At 43.1% G+C, this 22,487-nt stretch overlaps 1 protein-coding gene across 2 annotated transcripts in view; it reads left to right on the top strand.

The window, feature by feature from the left end:
* KLHL26 (kelch like family member 26) overlaps nt 1-22,487 on the top strand; it is a 141,908-nt gene that overhangs the window by 83,076 nt on the left and 36,345 nt on the right. The window contains exon 2 of one of the 2 annotated variants that reach the window (XM_069738966.1): nt 3,768-3,950. The exons of the other annotated variant lie outside the window; for it this stretch is intronic. Within the exon in view, the coding sequence (XP_069595067.1) occupies nt 3,768-3,950 (183 nt within the window). The remainder of the gene's footprint in view (nt 1-3,767; nt 3,951-22,487) is intronic. 2 annotated transcript variants of the gene reach the window in all.

The following is a 22,487-nucleotide window of genomic DNA, read 5'->3' as shown; positions in this document are numbered from 1 at the left end:
AGGGGGGTTTGATTTACTATTTATAGCTGGTTTTTATAGCCGGTTTTTATGTTTGGCAGCTGTCACACACTAAAAGACCCTTTTTATTGCAAAAAATAGTTTCTGCATCACCACATTTTGAGAGCTATAATTTATCCACATTTTGGCCCACAGAGTCGTGTAAGGTCTTGTTTTTTGTGGGACAAGTTGACATTTTTATTGGTACAATTTTCGGGCACATGACATTTTTTAATCGCTTTTTATTCTGATTTTTGGGAGGCAGAATGAACAAAAACCAGCAATTCCTGAATTTCTTTTGGGAGTGGAGCGTTTACACCGTTCCACGTGTGGTAAAATTGATGAAGCAGTTTTATTCTTCAAAGTATGATTACTGCGATACCTCATTTATATCTTTTTTTATGTTTTAGCGCTTTTACACAATAATTTATATAAAAAATAGTTTTTGCATCGCTTTTTCAGCGGTACCATTTTAATTTCATCCATCTTTTTTATTGCACTTTTTGTTCAGCGGTATGATGAAAAAGCATTGTTTTTTGCCTCGCTTTTTATTTTATTTTTTTACGGTGTTCACTGAAGGGGTTAACTAGTGGGATAGTTTTATAGAGCGGGACGTCACGGACGCGACGATGCCAAATATGTGTACTTTTATTGTTTTTTTTATTTACATATGTAATTGGATTTATTGGAAAAAATATATATTTTTTCTTTATTTGGGGATGTTTTAAAAAAATATTTTTACACATTGTTTTTTTTTTTAACTTCATAACATTGTCCCAGGTTGGGACATCACTGTATCATGTTGGATTGCTGACACTTTGCATAGCACTGTGTCAGATCAGCGTCTGTCACCAGGTTTGGCCAATACGAGTTACGGCCACCCCCTTTCAGGGCTTATATACAGCCTCCAATCCGACCTGTATAAGAAGAAAAACAACTTTAATTATACTCGCCTGGGGGGCGGTTCGGTCCAATGGGTGTCACTCTTCTTGATCTGGCATCTCCCATGTTCTTGCTTCATGTGGATGATGTGTCCCTGCGTCATCCACACAGGCTCCCCGGAATCGCACTCCTGCACAGGCGTTCTTATCTGCCCTGTGGAGGGCAGAGTATGGTACTGCAGTGGCAGGTGTTGGGAAAAGTCAGAGAGGCTCAGCATCTGCTCGTATCTGCCAAACCTTGTGACAGGTTCCATTTAAATTGCTACTTTGCATCTGTGTTTTCTAAGAAAGCAAATGTGACATCAAATGATCTTGCCATTGAAGGAATAAAAGAATCCACTCTATTCATAAACCGAGATGGTGAGGGAATACTTCACTAATTTAAATTACTTTAAATCTCCTTGTCCAGATGAATTAAATCCTAGAGTACTAAAAGAGTTAGCAGAGGAAATTACAGAACCACTAGCCAGAATCTTTGAAAAATCCTGGAAAAGAGAAGTCCCAGAAGCAATTATTAAGCAGCAAGTACTTGGATAAGAATACAATAATTAACCAGAGCCAGCATGGGTTTGTAGCAAACTAGTCATGTCAGACTAATCTAATTTCCTTCTATGATAGAATCACTGACTGGGGATATCAGGGACACTGTGGTAGATATAGTATATCTTGACTTCAGCAAAGCATTTGATAAAGTATCTCATACTATCCTTATTGAAAAATACCAAGTATGGGACTGACAAGACTACGGTTAGGTGGATTTATAACTGGTTCAGTGATCGTACTCAAAGAGTGGTAAAGAAAGATTACACATCCAATTGTAAGAGTGTTTCAATTGGGATACCACAAGGCTCTGTCCTAGCCCCAAAGTTATTCAACTTTTTATAAATGATCAAGATGAGGAAACTGGAGGTAAACTGATCAAATTTGCAGACAAAACTAGGAAGGATAGCTAACAAGAACGAGAAAGGATTCAGAAGGATCTAAATAAGCTTGAACAATATGCAGCAACTAATAGAATGGTATTTAATAGAGAAATTCAAGATTCTACATCTGAGGAAAAAAAACTAAAATTACATCTATAGAATGGGAGAAATAGAACCAAACAACAGCACGTTTGAAAAGACTCGGCTATACTAATAGATCACAGACTGCACAAGAGTCAACAGTGTGACGCAGCAGAAAAAAAAGGCAAACAGTTTTAGGATGTATTAAGAGACGCATAGAGTCTAGATCACGTGATGTAATTATCCCCCTCTACTCCTCCCTGGTCAGGCCACATCTAGAATACTGTGTTCAGATCTAGGAACCACATATTGAAAAAAGACATTGAAAAACTGGAGCAAGTTAAGAGAAGAGCTACCAGGATGGTGAGTGGACAGCAAAGTATGTCCTACGAGGAATGGTTAAAGGATCTGGGAATGTTTAGCTAGCAAAAAATTATGCTAAGAAGAGACTTAATAGCTGTCTTCAGATATCTGAAGGGATGTCACAGTTTAGAGGGATCATCCTTATTCTCATTTGCACATGGAAACACGCAAAGCAATTAAAAAAACTTTCACAGTGAGGGTGATCAATGTGTGGGACAGGTGGTGAGAGGTGGTGAGTTCTCCTTCAATGGAAGTCTTCAAACATAGGCTGGACAGACATCTGTCTGAGATGGTTTAGTGAATCCTGCATTGAGCAGGTGGTTGGAAATGATCACCCTTCAGGTCTCTTCCAACTCTAACATTCTATGATTCACAACAATTCTGTAAAATGAGTTTGCCAAAATTCCTCTAGAGTGTTGTAAAAGACTCATTGCCAGTTATTGCACACGCTTGCTGTTAAGTGCGACCCAACCAGTTATTAGGTTTAGGGGGTAATTAATTTGTCACACAGGGCTCTTTAGGTTTCGATTTCTTTTTCCATTAATGATAAAGAGACCTTCATTTAAAAATTGAATTTTCTGTTTTCTCTGTTATCTTTGTCTAATGTTTAAATTTGTTTGGGGATCTGAACCATTCACAGTTGAAACCAGAGGTTTACATACACTGTATAAAAAGACATAGAGTCATGGCCAAAAGTATTGACACCCCTGCAATTCTGTCAGATAATACTCAGTTTCTTCCTGAAAATGATTGCAAACACAAATTCTTTGGTATTATTATCTTCATTTAATTTGTCTTAAATGAAAAAAACACAAAAGAGAATGAAGCAAAAAGCAAAACATTGATCATTTCACTCAAAACTCCAAAAATGGGCCAGACAAAAGTATTGGCACCCTCAGCCTAATACTTGGTTGCACAACCTTTAGCCAAAATAACTGCGACCAACCGCTTCAGGTAACCATGAGTTTCTTACAAAGCTCTGCTGGAATTTTAGACCATTCTTCTTTGGCAAACTGCTCCAGGTGCCTGATATTTGAAGGGTGCCTTCTCCAAACTGCCATTTTAAAATTATAGACTGTTCATGTCTGTGTCAGTGGGCGAACTTACAAAATCAGCAAGGGATCAAACACTTATTTCCCCCACTGTATATATTTTGTTGATAAATGTAATTTGCAACATGGGCTGAATAATTGTGATTGCAACTGTATATATTTTAAGGGAGATTTAATTATAGCACAATCACAGATTCTATGGACAATATTTGCAGTTGTAGTGCTAGAAATTCTCTGCTAGAACAGTTCATTATTTGCCTGTGTCCGCTGAACAGAATTTCCAGTGTGAGCACTGACAACATTGTGCATGGTCAGTGTTAGTGCCACTGTGATGTGTACAATCTACTTGCATGGTATTGAATGTCATCCTACAAGGATAGTCAGTGGTTTTTTGTTTTCTCTACTTTTAGCATGGCTGACAAGAACAGCAGTATGAAATGCACCTTCTCCGCTCCAGGCCATAGCACAACCCTTCTGCAGGGACTGACTGCACTACGAGCACAGGGCCAGCTGCTTGATGTCATTCTTACCATAAACAATGAAGTATTCCAAGTTCACAAAGTGGTCCTAGCTGCCTGCAGTGACTATTTTAGGTAGGTTTTGGATAAAAAAATAATTGTTACCATAAAGGCATGTTGCCGGAAATGGAAAATCATTTTTTTTCTTTGCTGGCCTTTATTTGTTACAGTGATTTATTAATCATTGGCCACAATTCATCAGCCTTCATGGAGTACTGGAGTATGATGCGGCAAAATCACAAAGAAGCTTACGCCTCTTAATGAATTTGGTGCATCTTTAAATTGCTGTGCACCTCCTCCAGAAGTGTACCCCAGTCATCGGCTGCCGCACATTTGTCATTTATGCCGCTTTTAGGTGTAAACTAAGATTAATTTGTCAGAGGTACTTAGCCATACCCTGTTCTACCAGAGACGCACACAGTATTCAAAAGGTTGGGAGAGCTGACCTAGGCAGACGAGTAAGCTCCAAAAGTAATTTCAAGCCATTTTATTTCAGAATTCTGGCAAAAAAGTGGTTCATGCATCCATGAATCGTGGCGTGTGTGTATCTTCCAAGACAAAATGGTCTCCACAGCTCCCTGCATAGTGGCCTCTAAATAGGTCCAAAACTCAGCTGTTTGTTTTTATCATGTATGTTGAATAGGTGTAGAAGCACATGTAGTATTGCCTGACAAATCCTCTGCTCCACCTTCACTCAGCAGTGGAATAAAACTGGCTGTCTGCAACTCACAATAACTCAATGCATATGCATTTCTATAGTAGATAACTATATGTGAAGCAGGCTTCTGGTGTTTGAGAATTCTAGCATTTATTACAGGGGATTTTATAGGGAACCTGTCAGCAGGATTTTGCTAAGTAAATTACAGACATGGCCATGTTGATGCTTTTACACTGATTAATACCTGCATTGAATAAAGTCCTTATGTGGATTTTTTGTAATGAGTGATTAAAAGAAAACTTCAATCATAGCTTCGTGCATCGGTGCGGAACTGTGGACAAGGTCTTCAGCACTACTCCGGCCCCTCTGCTGCCTCTAGTGTCTTAATAGTCTTCATTTTTTACATTTTGAATCTGCGACATCGTAGTTGCGGATGGCGCTTGCACACATTGATCTCCTGGCAGTCTTTAGGAAAATGGCAGGGATGGCGACACATGCACAGATTTAGATCTTCTCAATGATATCTCTGTCTGCGAATGCACCACCACCAGTGCCATTTTTTTCTGAAGACCGCTCGTGGTGCATCTGCGAACGCACTGCTACTAGTGCCATTTCTTCTGAAGGAGGATGGTGGTCAATCTGCGCTTGCGCTGTCACCGGCGCCATTTTCCTGAAGACTGCCATTAGATCAATGTGCACAAGCGCCTCCCGTGGCTAGGACAGCGCCAACTCAGAATTTAGAAGGACAAAAATGGCACCTGTGCCATTGTATTTGTAGATTGAGATCTCGGCTTATTGAGTTGAAATCTAAATCTGCACATGTCGCCATCGGTGCCATTTTCCTAAAGACTTCTAGGAGATCTCTGTGCATAAATGCCACCTGCAATTAGGACGGCGTTAATGCAAAATTGAAAAAATGAAGACACCAGAGGCAGTGGAGGTGCAGAGCAGAGTTGATGATCCACAGTCCCGCACCGATGCACGAAGCGACGATTACAATGTCTTTTTTGTTTTTCATTACTTAGCAAAATCCTGCTAACAAGTTGCCTTCAAAGTGAGCACTTGTATGCTATATATAACATTTTTCCCACTTCCTAGCACAGATCAGATGCATTAGCCAACTGGGATACAACTACACAAGTGAAATGCCTGTTACAGGATTTGAAGGACATGTTTCCCCAGGGGGGTGCTTCAGTCTTAAAGTAAAGCTTATATTTAGATTGTAGTTTGCATATGGTTGGAGCTTATGGAGAATGAAAATCCATCTTTAATCCTTTAACCCCTTCACGAGATAGGTTGCGTCCATGCGGGCTCTGGCGCTGAGCCCACATGTTTTCAGGCACATGATCTGATTAGCTGACATGTGCCCTTAACAGCCGCTGGTGGAATCGCGATCCACCCGAAGCTGTTAACATCTTAAATGTCACTGTGAGTTTCTGACAGCAACATTTAACATGGCCACACCAGAAAGCAGGTTATATGACCCACCCATCTGCGCTCCTGTCACATGATGGCGTGGCGCCAATGGGTTGGCATGACATCCCTGGGTCTGCAGGAGACCCCTGTGGTTGTTAAAGTCGATCTGCTATGAGCGCTGCCCAGTGGCCGGCGTTCGTAGCAGATGAGAAAATGGCTCTTTAAAAAAAAATTTTTTTAACAAACTTTGGATCTTTTTTCACCACTTAAATAAAAAATAACCTATACTTATTTTGTATCTACAAACTTATACTGACCTGAAGAATCATAATGGTTGGTCAGTTTTAACATTTAGGCGACATGGTGAAAAAAATCTCAAAAAAAAATTGTGGAATTGTACTTTTTTTGGAATTTCACTCCAATTTGAATTTTTTCCTGTTTTATAATACACGATATGGTAAAACCAATGGTGTCATTCAACAGTACAACTGTTCTTGCAAAAAATAAGCTCCCACGGCCATATTGACCTTAAAATAGAAAAGTTATGGCTTTGGGAAGAAGGGGGGCAAAAAATGGAAAAGGAAAACTCAAAGGTTGTGAAGAGGTTAATGACCAGGGAATTTTTCATTTTGCACTTGGGTTTCTTTCTTGCCCTCTTCCAAAGCCATAATATATATTTTTGCCGGCATACACATATGATGATTTCTTTTGAGAGTGGCGGTCAAGTTGTAGTTTTGAATGACGGAATTTTGCTATATAATGCACTAAAAAACTAAAAAAAACATGATTGTCAAAGTCTGTGTAATTACAGATACAGAACATGCATCAATTTTATTCCCCATTTAAGTGATGAAAAAGAAAAACAGAAAAAAATTTAATTTTTAAAATATGTTTGGTTTGTGTCCTTTTTGAACCCTGTCTTATTTCTGAATTGAGGATGAATGAGGGCATATTTTTTGTGTAGTGATCTGACGTTTTTAATACTAATTTGGAGCACATATGACGTTTCAATTGCTTTTTATTAATAATTGTAATTTTTCTTGAACAATTTTAAAATTCCACAAAGAACAGACTTGGCAAAAGGAATAAAGATTATCAGATTACAATGAAAACAAAGTAAATCAGCTTTGTGATATAGATTAAACTATATCACTAACTATAATTATTCTGGATTATCTCAATGAGAATAACTGTTTAACTCCATATCAGCATGGGTTTATGAGAAATCGCTCCTGTCAAACCAATCTAATCAGTTTTTATGAAGAGGTAAGCTATAGACTGGACCACGGTGAGTCATTGGACGTGGTATATCTCGATTTTTCCAAAGCGTTTGATACCGTGCCGCACAAGAGGTTGGTACACAAAATGAGAATGCTTGGTCTGGGGGAAAATGTGTGTAAATGGGTTAGTAACTGGCTTAGTGATAGAAAGCAGAGGGTGGTTATAAATGGTATAGTCTCTAACTGGGTCGCTGTGACCAGTGGGGTACCGCAGGGGTCAGTATTGGGACCTGTTCTCTTCAACATATTCATTAATGATCTGGTAGAAGGTTTACACAGTAAAATATCGATATTTGCAGATGATACAAAACTATGTAAAGCAGTTAATACAAGAGAAGATAGTATTCTGCTACAGATGGATCTGGATAAGTTGGAAACTTGGGCTGAAAGGTGGCAGATGAGGTTTAACAATGATAAATGTAAGGTTATACACATGGGAAGAGGGAATCAATATCACCATTACACACTGAACGGGAAACCACTGGGTAAATCTGACAGGGAGAAGGACTTGGGGATCCTAGTTAATGATAAACTTACCTGGAGCAGCCAGTGCCAGGCAGCAGCTGCCAAGGCAAACAGGATCATGGGGTGCATTAAAAGAGGTCTGGATACACATGATGAGAGCATTATACTGCCTCTGTACAAATCCCTAGTTAGACCGCACATGGAGTACTGTGTCCAGTTTTGGGCACCGGTGCTCAGGAAGGATATAATGGAACTAGAGAGAGTACAAAGGAGGGCAACAAAATTAATAAAGGGGATGGGAGAACTACAATACCCAGATAGATTAGCGAAATTAGGATTATTTAGTCTAGAAAAAAGACGACTGAGGGGCGATCTAATAACCATGTATAAGTATATAAGGGGACAATACAAATATCTCGCTGAGGATCTGTTTATACCAAGGAAGGTGACGGGCACAAGGGGGCATTCTTTGCGTCTGGAGGAGAGAAGGTTTTTCCACCAACATAGAAGAGGATTCTTTACTGTTAGGGCAGTGAGAATCTGGAATTGCTTGCCTGAGGAGGTGGTGATGGCGAACTCAGTCGAGGGGTTCAAGAGAGGCCTGGATGTCTTCCTGGAGCAGAACAATATTGTATCATACAATTATTAGGTTCTGTAGAAGGACGTAGATCTGGGTATTTATTATGATGGAATATAGGCTGAACTGGATGGACAAATGTCTTTTTTCGGCCTTACTAACTATGTTACTATGTTACTATAATCACTATGACAAATTATTGTGATATATATACAGTACAGAGCAAAAGTTTAGACACACCTCATTTAAAGATTTTTCTGTATTTTCATGACTATGAAAATTGTAATTTCACACTGAAAACTATGAATTAACACATGTGGAATTATATACTTAACAAAAAAGTGAAACAACTGAAATTATGTCTGATATTCTAGGTTCTTCAAAGTAGCCACCTTTTGCTTTGATGACTGCTCTGCACACTCTTGGCATTCTCTTGATGAGCTTCAAGAGGTAGTCACCGGAAATGGTTTTCACTTCACAGGTGTGCCCTGTCAGGTTTAATAAGTGAGATTTCTTGCCTTATAAATGGGGTTGGGACCATCAGTTGTGTTGTGCAGAAGTCTGGTGGGTGGATACACAGCTGATAGTCCTACTGAATAGACTGTTAGAATTTGTATTATGGCAAGAAAAAAGCAGCTAAGTAAAGAAAAACGAGTGGCCTTCATTACTTTAAGAAATGAAGGTCAGTCAGTCCGAAAAATTGGGAAAACTTTGAAAGTGTCCCCAAGTGCAGTTGCAAAAACCATCAAGCGCTACAAAGAAACTGGCTCACATGAGGAACGCCCCAGGAAAGGAAGACCAAGAGTCACCTCTGCTTCTGAGGATAAGTTTACTTGAGTCACCAGCCTCAGAAATCGCAGGTTAACAGCAGCTCAGATTAGAGACCAGGTCAATGCCACACAGAGTTCTAGCAGCAGACACATCTCTACAACAACTGTTAAGAGGAGACTTTGTGCAGCAGGCCTTCATGGTAAAATAGCTGCTAGGAAACCACTGCTAAGGACAGGCAACAAGCAGAAGATACTTTTTAGGGCTAAAAACACAAGGAATGGACATTAGACCAGTGGAAATCTGCTTTGGTCTGATGTGTCCAAATTTGAGATCTTTGGTTCCAACCACCGTGTCTTTGTGTAACACAGAAAAGGTGAACGGATGCTCTCTACATGTCTGGTTCCCACGGTGAAGCATGGAGGAGGAGGTGTGATGGTGTGGGGGTGCTTTTCTGGTGACACTATTTTGGATTTATTCAAAATTGAAGGCATACTGAACCAGCATGGCTACCACAGCATCTTGCAGCGGCATGCTATTCTATCCGGTTTGCGTTTAGTTGGACTATCATTTATTTTTCAACAGGACAATGACACCAAACACACCTCCAGGCTGTGTAAGGGCTATTTGACCAAGAAGGAGAGTGATGGGGTGCTACGCCAGAAGACCTGGCCTCCACAGTCACCAGACCTGAACCCAATTGAGATGGTTTTGGGTGAGCTGGACCGCAGAGTGAAGGCAAAAGGTCCAACAAGTGCTAAGCATCTCTGGGAACTCCTTCAAGATGGTTGACTACCTCTTGAAGCTCATCAAGAGAACTATATCTACTATATAATTGTCTAAGGCTCACTTCCGTCTGTCCTTCTGTCTGTCACGGATATTCATTGGTCGCAGCCTCTGTCAGTCATGGAAATCCAAGTCGCTGATTGGTCGTAGCAAAACAGCTACGACCAATCAGCGACGGGCACAGTCTGGAAGAAAATGGCCGCACCTTCCTCCCCGCAGTCAGCGGCCGCTCCTTCCTCCCCGCAGTCAGTGGCCGCTCCTTCCTCCCCGCAGTCAGCGCCCGCTCCGTACTCCCCTCCGGTCACAGCGCCCGCTCCGTACTCCCCTCCGGTCACAGCGCCCGCTCCGTACTCCCCTCCGGTCACAGCGCCCGCTCCGTATTCCCCTCCGGTCACAGCGCCCACTCCGTACTCCCCTCCGGTCACAGCGCCCGCTCCGTACTCCCCTCCGGTCACAGCGCCCGCTCCTTACTCCCCTCCGGTCACAGCGCCCGCTCCATACTCCCCTCCGGTCACAGCGCCCGCTCCGTACTCCCCTCCGGTCACAGCGCCGGCTCCGTACTCTCCTCCGGTCACAGCGCCAGCTCCGTACTCTCCTCCGGTCACAGCGCCGGCTCCGTACTCTCCTCCGGTCACATCGCCCGCTCCGTACTTCCCTCCGGTCAGCGCTCACACAGGGTTAATGGCAGCGTTGATCGCGCTGTAGCGCACTCGGTTAACGCTGCTATTAACCCTGTGTGACCAACTTTTTACTATTCGTGCTGCCTATGCAGCATGAATAGTAAAAGTATCTAATGTTAAAAATAATTAAAAAAAATAAAAAAAATAGTTACATACTCACCTTCTGGAGCCTCCGGATCGAAGCGGCCGGTTACCGATGCTCTTCGTGACGCCCCGCTGACAGCTGCATGCAGTGCGGTCTCGCGAGATGATGACGTGCGGTCTCGCGAGACCGCTACGTCATTATCTCGCGAGACCGCAATGCAATCTTCAGACCGGAGCGCGCGAGGAGCATCGGTAACCGGACGCTTCGATCCGGAGGCTCCAGAAGGTGAGTATGTAACTAGTTTTTATTTTAATTCTTTTTATTTTAACACGGATATGGTGCATACTACGTGACTGGCCAATATACTATGTGACTGGGCAGTATACTACGTGGCTCTGTGCTGTATACTACGTGGCTGTGTGCTGTATACTACGTGACTGGGCAATATACTACGTGGCTGGGCAATATACTACGTGACTGGGCAATATACTATGTGGCTGGACAATATACTACGTGGGCTGCGCAATATACTAAGTGGGCTGGGCAATATACGACGTGGCTGGACAATATACTACGTGGGCTGCGCAATATACTACGTGGGCTGTGCAATATACTATGTGGGCTGCGCAATATCCTACGTGGGCTGCGCAATATCCTACGTGGGCTGTGCAATATACTACGTGGGCTGCGCAATCTACAAAGTGGCCTGGGCAATATACTACGTGGGCTGCGCATATGCTACGTGGGCTGCGCAATATACTACAGTCATGGCCAAAAGTATTGACACCCCTGCAATTCTGTCAGATAATACTCATTTTCTTCCTGAAAATGATTGCAAACACAAATTATTTGGTGTTATTATCTTCATTTAATTTGTCTTAAATTAAAAAACACAAAAGAGAATGAAGCAAAAAGCAAAACAATGATCATTTCACACAAAACTCCAAAAATGGGCCAGACAAAAGTATTGGCACCCTCAGCCTAATACTTGGTTGCACAACCTTTAGCCAAAATAACTGCGACCAACCGCTTCCGGTAACCATCAATGAGTTTCTTACAATGCTCTGCTGGAATTTTAGACCATTCTTCTTTGGCAAACTGTTCCAGGTCCCTGATATTTGAAGGATGCCTTCTCCAAACTGCCATTTTTAGATCTCTCCACAGGTGTTCTATGGGATTCAGGTCTGGACTCATTGCTGGCCACCTTAGAAGTCTCCAGTGCTTTCTCTCAAACCATTTTCTAGTGCTTTTTGAAGTGCGTTTTGGGTCATTGTTCTGCTGGAAGACCCATGACCTCTGAGGGAGACCCAGCTTTTTCACATTGGGCCCTACATTATGCTGCAAAATTTGTTTGCAGTCTTCAGACTTCATAATGCCATGCACACGGTCAAGCAGTCCAGTGCCAGAGGCAGAAAAGCAACCCCAAAACATAAGGGAACCTCCGACATGTTTGGCTGTAGGGACCGTGTTCTTTTCTTTGAATGCCTCTTTTTTTCTCCTGTAAACTCTATGTTGATGCCTTTGCCCAAAAAGCTCTACTTTTGTTTCATCTGACCAGAGAACATTCTTCCAAAACGTGTTAGGCTTTTTCAGGTAAGTTTTGGCAAACTCCAGCCTGGCTTTTTTATGTCTCGGGGTAAGAAATCGGGTCTTCCTGGTTCTCCTATCATACAGCCCCTTTTCATTCAGGTGCCGACGGATAGTACGGGTTGACACTGTTGTACCCTCGGACTGCAGGGCAGCTTGAACTTGTTTGGATGTTAGTCGAGGTTCTTTATCCAACATCCGCACAATCTCTTGTCAATCTCTTGAAATCTCTTGTCAATTTTTCTTTTCCGTCCACTGCTAGGGAGGTTAGCCACAGTGCCATGGGCTTTAAACTTCTTAATGACACTGCGCACGGTAGACACAGGAACATTCAGGTCTTTGGAGATGGACTTGTAGCCTTGGGATTGCTCATGCTTCCTTACAATTTGGTTTCTCAAGTCCTCAGACAGTTATTTGGTCTTCTTTCTTTTCTCCATGCTCAATGTGGTACACACAAGGACATAGGACAGAGGTTAAGTCAACTTTAATCCATGTCAACTGGCTGCAAGTGTGATTTAGTTAATGCCAACACCTGTTAGGTGCCACAGGTAAGTTACAGGTGCTGTTAATTACACAAATCAGAGAAGCATCACATGATTTTTCGAACAGTGCCAATACTTTTGTCCACCCCCTTTTTTATGTTTGGTGTGGAATTATATCCAATTTGGCTTTAGGACAAACTCTTTTTGTGTTTTTTTCATTTAAGACAAATTAAATGAAGATAATAATAACAAAGAATTTGTATTTGCAATCATTTTCAGGAAGAAACTGAGTATTATCTGACATAATTGCTGGGGTGTCAATACTTTTGGCCATGACTGTACGTGGGCTGCGCAATATACAACATGGGCTGTGCAATATACTACGTGGGCTGGGCAATATACTACGTGGGCTGCACAATATACAACGTGGGCTGCGCAATATACAACGTAGGCTGCGCAATATACTACGTGGGCTGCGCAATATACAACCTGCGCTGCGCAATGTACTACGTGGGCTGGGCAATATACTACGTGGGCTGCGCAATATACTACGTGGGCTGCGCAATATACTACGTGGGCTGCGCAATATACAACGTGTACTGTGTGGGCTGCGCAATGTACTTCGTGGGCTGCGCAATGTACTGCGTGGGCTGTGCTATACACTACGCATGCATATTCTAGAATACCCGATGCGTTAGAATCGGGCCACCATCTAGTGTGTGTGTATATATATATATATATACACACACAATACTCTTTATTTTTATATAGCGCTGACATTTTCCTCAGCGCTTTACAGGTTGCACACATTATCGTTGCTGTCCCCGTTGTGGCTCACAATCTAAATTCCCTATCAGTATGTCTTTGGAATGTGGGAGGAAACGGGGTACCCGGAGGAAACCCACGCAAACACGGAGAGAACATACAAACTCTTTGCAGAGTATATATATATATATACAGTGGGGCAAAAAAGTATTTAGTCAGTCAGCAATAGTGCAAGTTCCACCACTTAAAAAGATGAGAGGCGTCTGTAATTTACATCATAGGTAGACCTCAACTATGGGAGACAAACTGAGAAAAAAAAAATCCTGAAAATCACATTGTCTGTTTTTTTAACATTTTATTTGCATATTATGGTGGAAAATAAGTATTTGGTCAGAAACAAACAATCAAGATTTCTGGCTCTCACAGACCTGTAACTTCTTCTTTAAGAGTCTCCTCTTTCCTCCACTCATTACCTGTAGTAATGGCACCTGTTTAAACTTGTAATCAGTATAAAAAGACACCTGTGCACACCCTCAAACAGTCTGACTCCAAACTCCACTATGGTGAAGACCAAAGAGCTGTCAAAGGACACCAGAAACAAAATTGTAGCCCTGCACCAGGCTGGGAAGACTGAATCTGCAATAGCCAACCAGCTTGGAGTGAAGAAATCAACAGTGGGAGCAATAATTAGAAAATGGAAGACATACAAGACCACTGATAATCTCCCTCGATCTGGGGCTCCACGCAAAATCCCACCCCGTGGGGTCAGAATGATCACAAGAACGGTAAGCAAAAATCCCAGAACCACGCGGGGGGACCTAGTGAATGAACTGCAGAGAGCTGGGACCAATGTAACAAGGCCTACCATAAGTAACACACTACGCCACCATGGACTCAGATCCTGCAGTGCCAGACGTGTCCCACTGCTTAAGCCAGTACATGTTCGGGCCCGTCTGAAGTTTGCTAGAGAGCATTTGGATGATCCAGAGGAGTTTTGGGAGAATGTCCTATGGTCTGATGAAACCAAACTGGAACTGTTTGGTAGAAACACAACTTGTCGTGTTTGGAGGAAAAAGAATACTGAGTTGCATCCATCAAACACCATACCTACTGTAAAGCATGGTGGTGGAAACATCATGCTTTGGGGCTGTTTCTCTGCAAAGGGGCCAGGACGACTGATCCGGGTACATAAAAGAATGAATGGGGCCATGTATCGTGAGATTTTGAGTGCAAACCTCCTTCCATCAGCAAGGGCATTGAAGATGAAACGTGGCTGGGTCTTTCAACATGACAATGATCCAAAGCACACCACCAGGGCAACGAAGGAGTGGCTTCGTAAGAAGCATTTCAAGGTCCTGGAGTGGCCTAGCCAGTCTCCAGATCTCAACCCTATAGAAAACCTTTGGAGGGAGTTGAAAGTCCGTGTTGCCAAGCGAAAAGCCAAAAACATCACTGCTCTAGAGGAGATCTGCATGGAGGAATGGGCCAACATACCAACAACAGTGTGTGGCAACCTTGTGAAGACTTACAGAAAACGTTTGACCTCTGTCATTGCCAACAAAGGATATATTACAAAGTATTGAGATGAAATTTTGTTTCTGACCAAATACTTATTTTCCACCATAATATGCAAATTAAATGTTAAAAAAACAGACAATGTGATTTTCTGGATTTTTTTTTCTCAGTTTGTCTCCCATAGTTGAGGTCTACCTATGATGTAAATTACAGACGCCTCTCATCTTTTTAAGTGGTGGAACTTGCACTATTGCTGACTGACTAAATACTTTTTTGTCCCACTGTATATATATATATACATACACACACACACATATATATATATATATATATATATATATATATATATATATATATATATACACATAGTACAGAGCGAAAGTTTGGACACACCTTAAAGATTTTTGTGTATTTTCATGACTATGAAAATTGTAAATTCACACTGAGGGCATCAAAACTATGAATTAACACATGTGGAATTATATACTTAACAACAAGAGTGTGCAAAGCAGCCATTAATGCAAAAGGTGGCTACTTTGAAGAACCTAGAATATAAGACATAATTTCAGCTGTTTCTCACTTTTTTGTTAAGTATACAATTCCACATGTGTTAATTCATAGTTTTGATGCCTTCAGTGTGAATGTACAATTTTCATAGTCATGAAAATACAGAAAAATCTTTAAATGAGAAGGTGTGTCCACACTATATATATATATATATATATATATATATATATATATATATATATATATATATATATATATATATATATAACATCTCAAACTAAAAAAACAAAGAGGATACATACAAGACATGCAAATAAATGTAAGGAAGGTGGATGAGTAAAGGCGTTAGGGGCTGAAGGAGATATATGACCTAGTGAGTAAGGTTCCTAAATGTTCTGAGGTACCCTAAGGTGTCCCATGAGGATCAAATGAGGTGGAATCTCTCTACTGTTTCTTCATTCAGAGCAGTGCGATATTTGAAATTTCTGATATATTTGATTCTGGTATATAAGTCATATATAGAAGCCTAACCGTTCTTTTACATATATCTTGAGGGAAAATATTAAGTAAAAAGTGCTGAGGATCTAATGATAGGTCTAGCTCAAAGACTTGTTTAACCCCTTCACGACTTTGGATGTAGGTATTTAGCAACCTTGGAAGTATTGATATGTCCAGGTGATTTTGGGGCTGTGCTTGCATGATCACTGCTGGGTGTCAGCTGATTCTGGCACCAGGCCCTCACTGCCAGAAGCGGTGCCCTCACTGCTCCAGGCACTTTAACCTGCTAAATGCTGCCATCGAGTACGATGGCAGCATTTATCAGGCATACAGAGGGAAAGAGCCCCCTCTGCTCTCCGATCGGCACCCCCCGCAATGTCATTATGGGGATCCGCTCGTTGCCATGGTAATCTGATGTTGTCATCTGGGTCACCAGAGCTAGAAACTTGTTTCACCATTCTCAGAGCATGGTGTAGCAAATTTGTCTGTCAGTGCAGCGCTGACAGTTTGTAAACCATAGCAATCCTCCATAAGTGATCAGACTGCAAAAAAGTGAAAGTTCCATGGGACAAAGTAAAAAGGTGAAGAAAAAATTAAAAAACACACAAAATTATACACTGCTCAAAAAAATAAAGGGAACACTAAAATCCCACATCCTAGATATCACTGAATGAAATATTCCATTTGTAAATTTTTATTCATTACATAGTGGATTGTGTTTAGAACAATAGAACTTAAAAATGATCAATGTAAATCACAACTAATATCCCACAGAGGTGTGGAGTTGGAATGATGCTCAAAATCAAAGTGGAAAATGAAGTTACAGGCTGATCCAACTTCAGTGGAAATGCCTCAAGACAAGGAAATGATGCTCAGTACTGTGTGTGGCCTCCACGTGCCTGTATGACCTCCCTACAATGCCTGGGCATGCTCCTGATGGGGCGGCGGATGGTCTCCTGAGGGATCACCTCCTAGACCTGGATTAAAGCATCCGCCAACTCCTGGACAGTCTGTGGTGCAACGGGACGTTGGTGGATGGTGCGAGACATGACGTCCCAGATGTGTTCAATCGGATTCAGGTCTGGGGAACGGGCAGGCCAGTCCATAGCTTCAATGCCTTCATCTTGCAGGAACTGCTGACACACTAGAGCCACGTGAGGTTTGGCATTGTCCTGCATTAGGAGGAACCCGGGGCCAACCACACCAGCATATGGTCTCACAAGGGGTCTGAGGATGTCATCTCGGTACCTAATGGCAGTCAGGCTACCTCTGTTGAGCACATGGAGGGCTGTGCGGCCCTCCAAAGAAATGCCACCCCACACCATTACTGACCCACTGCCAAACCGGTCATGCTGAAGCATGTTGCAAGCAGTAGATCGTTCTCCACGGCGTCTCCAGACTCTGTCACGTGGTCAGTGTGAACCTGCTTTCATCCGTGAAGAGCATATGGCGCCAGTGGCGAATTTGCCAATCCTGGTGTTCTGTGGTAAATGCCAAGCATCCTGCATGGTGTTGGGTTGTGAGCACAACCCCCATCTGTGGACGTCGGGCACTCAGACCATCCTCATGGAGTTGGTTTGTAACTGTTTGTGCAGACACATTCACATTTGTGGATTGCTGGAGGTCATTTTGCAGGGTTCTGGCAGTGCTCCTCCTGTTCCTCCTTGCACAAAGGCTGAGGTAGCGGTCCTGCTTCTGGGTTGTTTCCCTCCTACGGCCCCCTCCACGTCTCCTGGTGTACTGGCCTGTCTCCTGGTAGCGCCTCCAGCCTCTGGACACTACACTGACAGACACAGCAAACCTTCTTGGCACAGCTCGCATTGATGTGCCATCCTGGATGAGCTGCACTACCTGAGCCACTTGTGTAGGTTGTAGAGTCTGTCTCATGCTACCACGAGTGTGAAAACACAACCAACATTCAAGAGTGACCAAAACATCAGCCAGAAAGCATTGGTACTGAGCTGTGGTCTGTGGTCCCCACCTACAGAACCACTCCTTTAGTGAGTGTGTCTTGATAATTCCCAATAATTTCCATCTGTTGTCTATTCCATTTGCATGTGAAATTGATTGTCAAACAGTGTTGCTTCCTAAGTGGACAGTTCGATTTCACAGAAGATTGATTTACCTGGAGTTATATTCTGTTGTTTAAGTGTTCCCTTAATTTTTTGAGCAATGCGTGTGTATGTGTGTGTGTATATATATATATATATATATATATATATATATATATATATATATATACAGGTCCTTCTCAAAAAATTAGCATATAGTGTTAAATTTCATTATTTACCATAATGTAATGATTACAATTAAACTTTCATGTATTATAGATTCATTATCCCCCAACTGAAATTTGTCAGGTCTTTTATTGTTTTAATACTGATGATTTTGGCATACAACTCCTGATAACCCAAAAAACCTGTCTCAATAAATTAGCATATCAAGAAAAGGTTCTCTAAACGACCTATTACCCTAATCTTCTGAATCAACTAATTAACTCTAAACACATGCAAAAGATACCTGAGGCTTTTATAAACTCCCTGCCTGGTTCATTACTCAAAACCCCCATCATGGGTAAGACTAGCGACCTGACAGATGTCAAGAAGGCCATCATTGACACCCTCAAGCAAGAGGGTAAAGGCCCCGTCACACATAGCGAGATCGCTAGCGAGATCGCTGCTGAGTCACAAGTTTTGTGACGCAACAGCGATCTCAGTAGCGATCTCGCTATGTGTGACACGTACCAGCGATCAGGCCCCTGCTGTGAGATCGCTGGTCGTGTCGGAATGGCCTGGGCCATTTTTTGATCGTTGAGGTCCCGCTGACATCGCTGAATCGGCGTGTGTGACGCCGATTCAGCGATGTCTTCGCTGGTAACCAGGGTAAACATCGGGTAACTAAGCGCAGGGCCGCGCTTAGTAACCCGATGTTTACCCTGGTTACCATCCTAAAAGTAAAAAAACAAACGCTACATACTTACCTATCGCTGTCTGTCCTCGGCGCTCTGCTTCTCTGGTCTGGCTGTGAGCACCGGTCAGCCGGAAAGCAGAGCGGTGACGTCACCGCTCTGCTTTCCGGCCGCTGTGCTCACAGCCAGACCAGAGAAGCAGAGCGCCGGGGACAGACAGCGGTAGGTAAGTATGTAGCGTTTGTTTTTTTTTACTTTAACGATGGTAACCAGGGTAAACATCGGGTTACTAAGCGCGGCACTGCGCTTAGTTACCCGATGTTTACCCTGGTTACCGGGGACCTCGGGATCGTTGGTCGCTGGAGAGCTGTCTGTGTGACAGCTCTCCAGCGACGCTGCAGCGATCCGGATCGTTGTCGGTATCGCTGCAGCGTCGCTATGTGTGACGGGGCCTTAAGACCCAGAAAGAAATTTCTCAACAAATAGGCTGTTCCCAGAGTGCTGTATCAAGGCACCTCAATGGTAAGTCTGTTGGAAGGAAACAATGTGGCAGAAAACGCTGTACAACGAGAAGAGGAGACCGGACCCTGAGGAAGATTGTGGAGAAGGACCGATTCCAGACCTTGGGGAACCTGAGGAAGCAGTGGACTGAGTCTGGTGTGGAAACATCCAGAGCCACCATGCACAGGCGTGTGCAGGAAATGGGCTACAGGTGCCGCATTCCCCAGGTAAAGCCACTTTTGAACCATAAACAGCGGCAGAGGCGCCTGACCTGGGCTACAGAGAAGCAGCACTGGACTGTTGCTAAGTGGTCCCAAGTACTTTTTTCTGATGAAAGCAAATTTTGCATGTCATTCGGAAATCAAGGTGCCAGAGTCTGGAGGAAGACTGGGGAGAAGGAAATGCCAAAATGCCTGAAGTCCAGTGTCAAGTACCCACAGTCAGTGATGGTGTGGGGTGCCATGTCAGCTGCTGGTGTTGGTCCACTGTGTTTCATCAAGGGCAGGGTCAATGCAGCTAGCTATCAGGAGATTTTGGAGCACTTCATGCTTCCATCGGCTGAAATGCTTTATGGAGATGAAGATTTCATTTTTCAGCACGACCTGGCACCTGCTCACAGTGCCGAAACCACTGGTAAATGGTTTACTGACCATGGTATTACTGTGCTCAATTGGCCTGCCAACTCTCCTGACCTGAACCCCATAGAGAATCTGTGGGATATTGTGAAGAGAAAGTTGAGAGACGCAAGACCCAACACTCTGGATGAGCTTAAAGGGAACCTGTCACCCCGAAAATCGCGGGTGAGGTAATCCCACCGGCATCAGGGGCTTATCTGCAGCATTCTATAATGCTGTAGATAAGCCCCCGATGTTACCTGAAAAAGGAGAAAAAGACGTTAGATTATACTCACCCAGGGGCGGTCCCGCTGCTGGTCTGGTCAGATGGGCGTCTCCGGTCCGCTGCGGCGCCTCCTATCTTCTTTCCATGACGTCCTCTTCTGATCTTCGGCCACGGCTCCGGCGCAGGCGTACTTTGCTCTGCCCTGTTGAGGGCAGACAAAGTACTGCAGTGCGCAGGCGCCGAGCCTCTGACCTTTCCGGCGCCTGCGCACTGCTGTACTATCCTCTGCCCTCAACAGGGCAGAGCAAAGTACGCCTGCGCCGGAGCCGTGGCTGAAGATCAGAAGAGGACGTCATGGAAAGAAGATGGGAGGCGACGCAGCGGACCGGAGACGCCCATCTGACCAGACCAGCAGCGGGACCGCCCCTGGGTGAGTATAATCTAACGTCTTTTTCTCCTTTTTCAGGTAACATCGGGGGCTTATCTACAGCATTATAGAATGCTGCAGATAAGCCCCTGATGCCGGTGGGATTACCTCACCCCCGATTTTCGGGGTGACAGGTTCCCTTTAAGGCCGCTATTGAAGCATCCTGGGCCTCCATAACATCTCAGCAGTGTCACAGGCTGATTGCCTCCATGCCACGCCGCATTGAAGCAGTCATTTCTGCCAAAGGATTCCCGACCAAGTATTGAGTGCATAACTGAACATTATTATTTGTTGGTTTTTTGTTTGTTATTAAAAAACACTTTTATTTGATTGGATGGGTGAAATATGCTAATTTATTGAGACAGGTTTTTTGGGTTATCAGGAGTTGTATGCCAAAATCATCAGTATTAAAACAATAAAAGACCTGACAAATTTCAGTTGGTGGATAATGAATCTATAATATATGAAAGTTTAATTGTAATCATTACATTATGGTAAATAATGAAATTTAACACTATATGCTAATTTTTTGAGAAGGACCTGTATATACAGTGGGGCAAAAAAGTATTTAGTCAGTCAGCAATAGTGCAAGTTCCACCACTTAAAAAGATGAGAGGCGTCTGTAATTTACATCATAGGTAGACCTCAACTATGGGAGACAAACTGAGAAAAAAAAAATCCTGAAAATCACATTGTCTGTTTTTTTAACATTTTATTTGCATATTATGGTGGAAAATAAGTATTTGGTCAGAAACAAACAATCAAGATTTCTGGCTCTCACAGACCTGTAACTTCTTCTTTAAGAGTCTCCTCTTTCCTCCACTCATTACCTGTAGTAATGGCACCTGTTTAAACTTGTAATCAGTATAAAAAGACACCTGTGCACACCCTCAAACAGTCTGACTCCAAACTCCACTATGGTGAAGACCAAAGAGCTGTCAAAGGACACCAGAAACAAAATTGTAGCCCTGCACCAGGCTGGGAAGACTGAATCTGCAATAGCCAACCAGCTTGGAGTGAAGAAATCAACAGTGGGAGCAATAATTAGAAAATGGAAGACATACAAGACCACTGATAATCTCCCTCGATCTGGGGCTCCACGCAAAATCCCACCCCGTGGGGTCAGAATGATCACAAGAACGGTAAGCAAAAATCCCAGAACCACGCGGGGGGACCTAGTGAATGAACTGCAGAGAGCTGGGACCAATGTAACAAGGCCTACCATAAGTAACACACTACGCCACCATGGACTCAGATCCTGCAGTGCCAGACGTGTCCCACTGCTTAAGCCAGTACATGTTCGGGCCCGTCTGAAGTTTGCTAGAGAGCATTTGGATGATCCAGAGGAGTTTTGGGAGAATGTCCTATGGTCTGATGAAACCAAACTGGAACTGTTTGGTAGAAACACAACTTGTCGTGTTTGGAGGAAAAAGAATACTGAGTTGCATCCATCAAACACCATACCTACTGTAAAGCATGGTGGTGGAAACATCATGCTTTGGGGCTGTTTCTCTGCAAAGGGGCCAGGACGACTGATCCGGGTACATAAAAGAATGAATGGGGCCATGTATCGTGAGATTTTGAGTGCAAACCTCCTTCCATCAGCAAGGGCATTGAAGATGAAACGTGGCTGGGTCTTTCAACATGACAATGATCCAAAGCACACCACCAGGGCAACGAAGGAGTGGCTTCGTAAGAAGCATTTCAAGGTCCTGGAGTGGCCTAGCCAGTCTCCAGATCTCAACCCTATAGAAAACCTTTGGAGGGAGTTGAAAGTCCGTGTTGCCAAGCGAAAAGCCAAAAACATCACTGCTCTAGAGGAGATCTGCATGGAGTAATGGGCCAACATACCAACAACAGTGTGTGG

This window comes from Ranitomeya imitator, chromosome 1 (genome assembly GCF_032444005.1).
Source record: "Ranitomeya imitator isolate aRanImi1 chromosome 1, aRanImi1.pri, whole genome shotgun sequence".
NCBI classification, from domain to species: Eukaryota; Metazoa; Chordata; class Amphibia; order Anura; family Dendrobatidae; genus Ranitomeya; species Ranitomeya imitator.
This window is presented reverse-complemented; position numbering and strand designations above follow the sequence as displayed.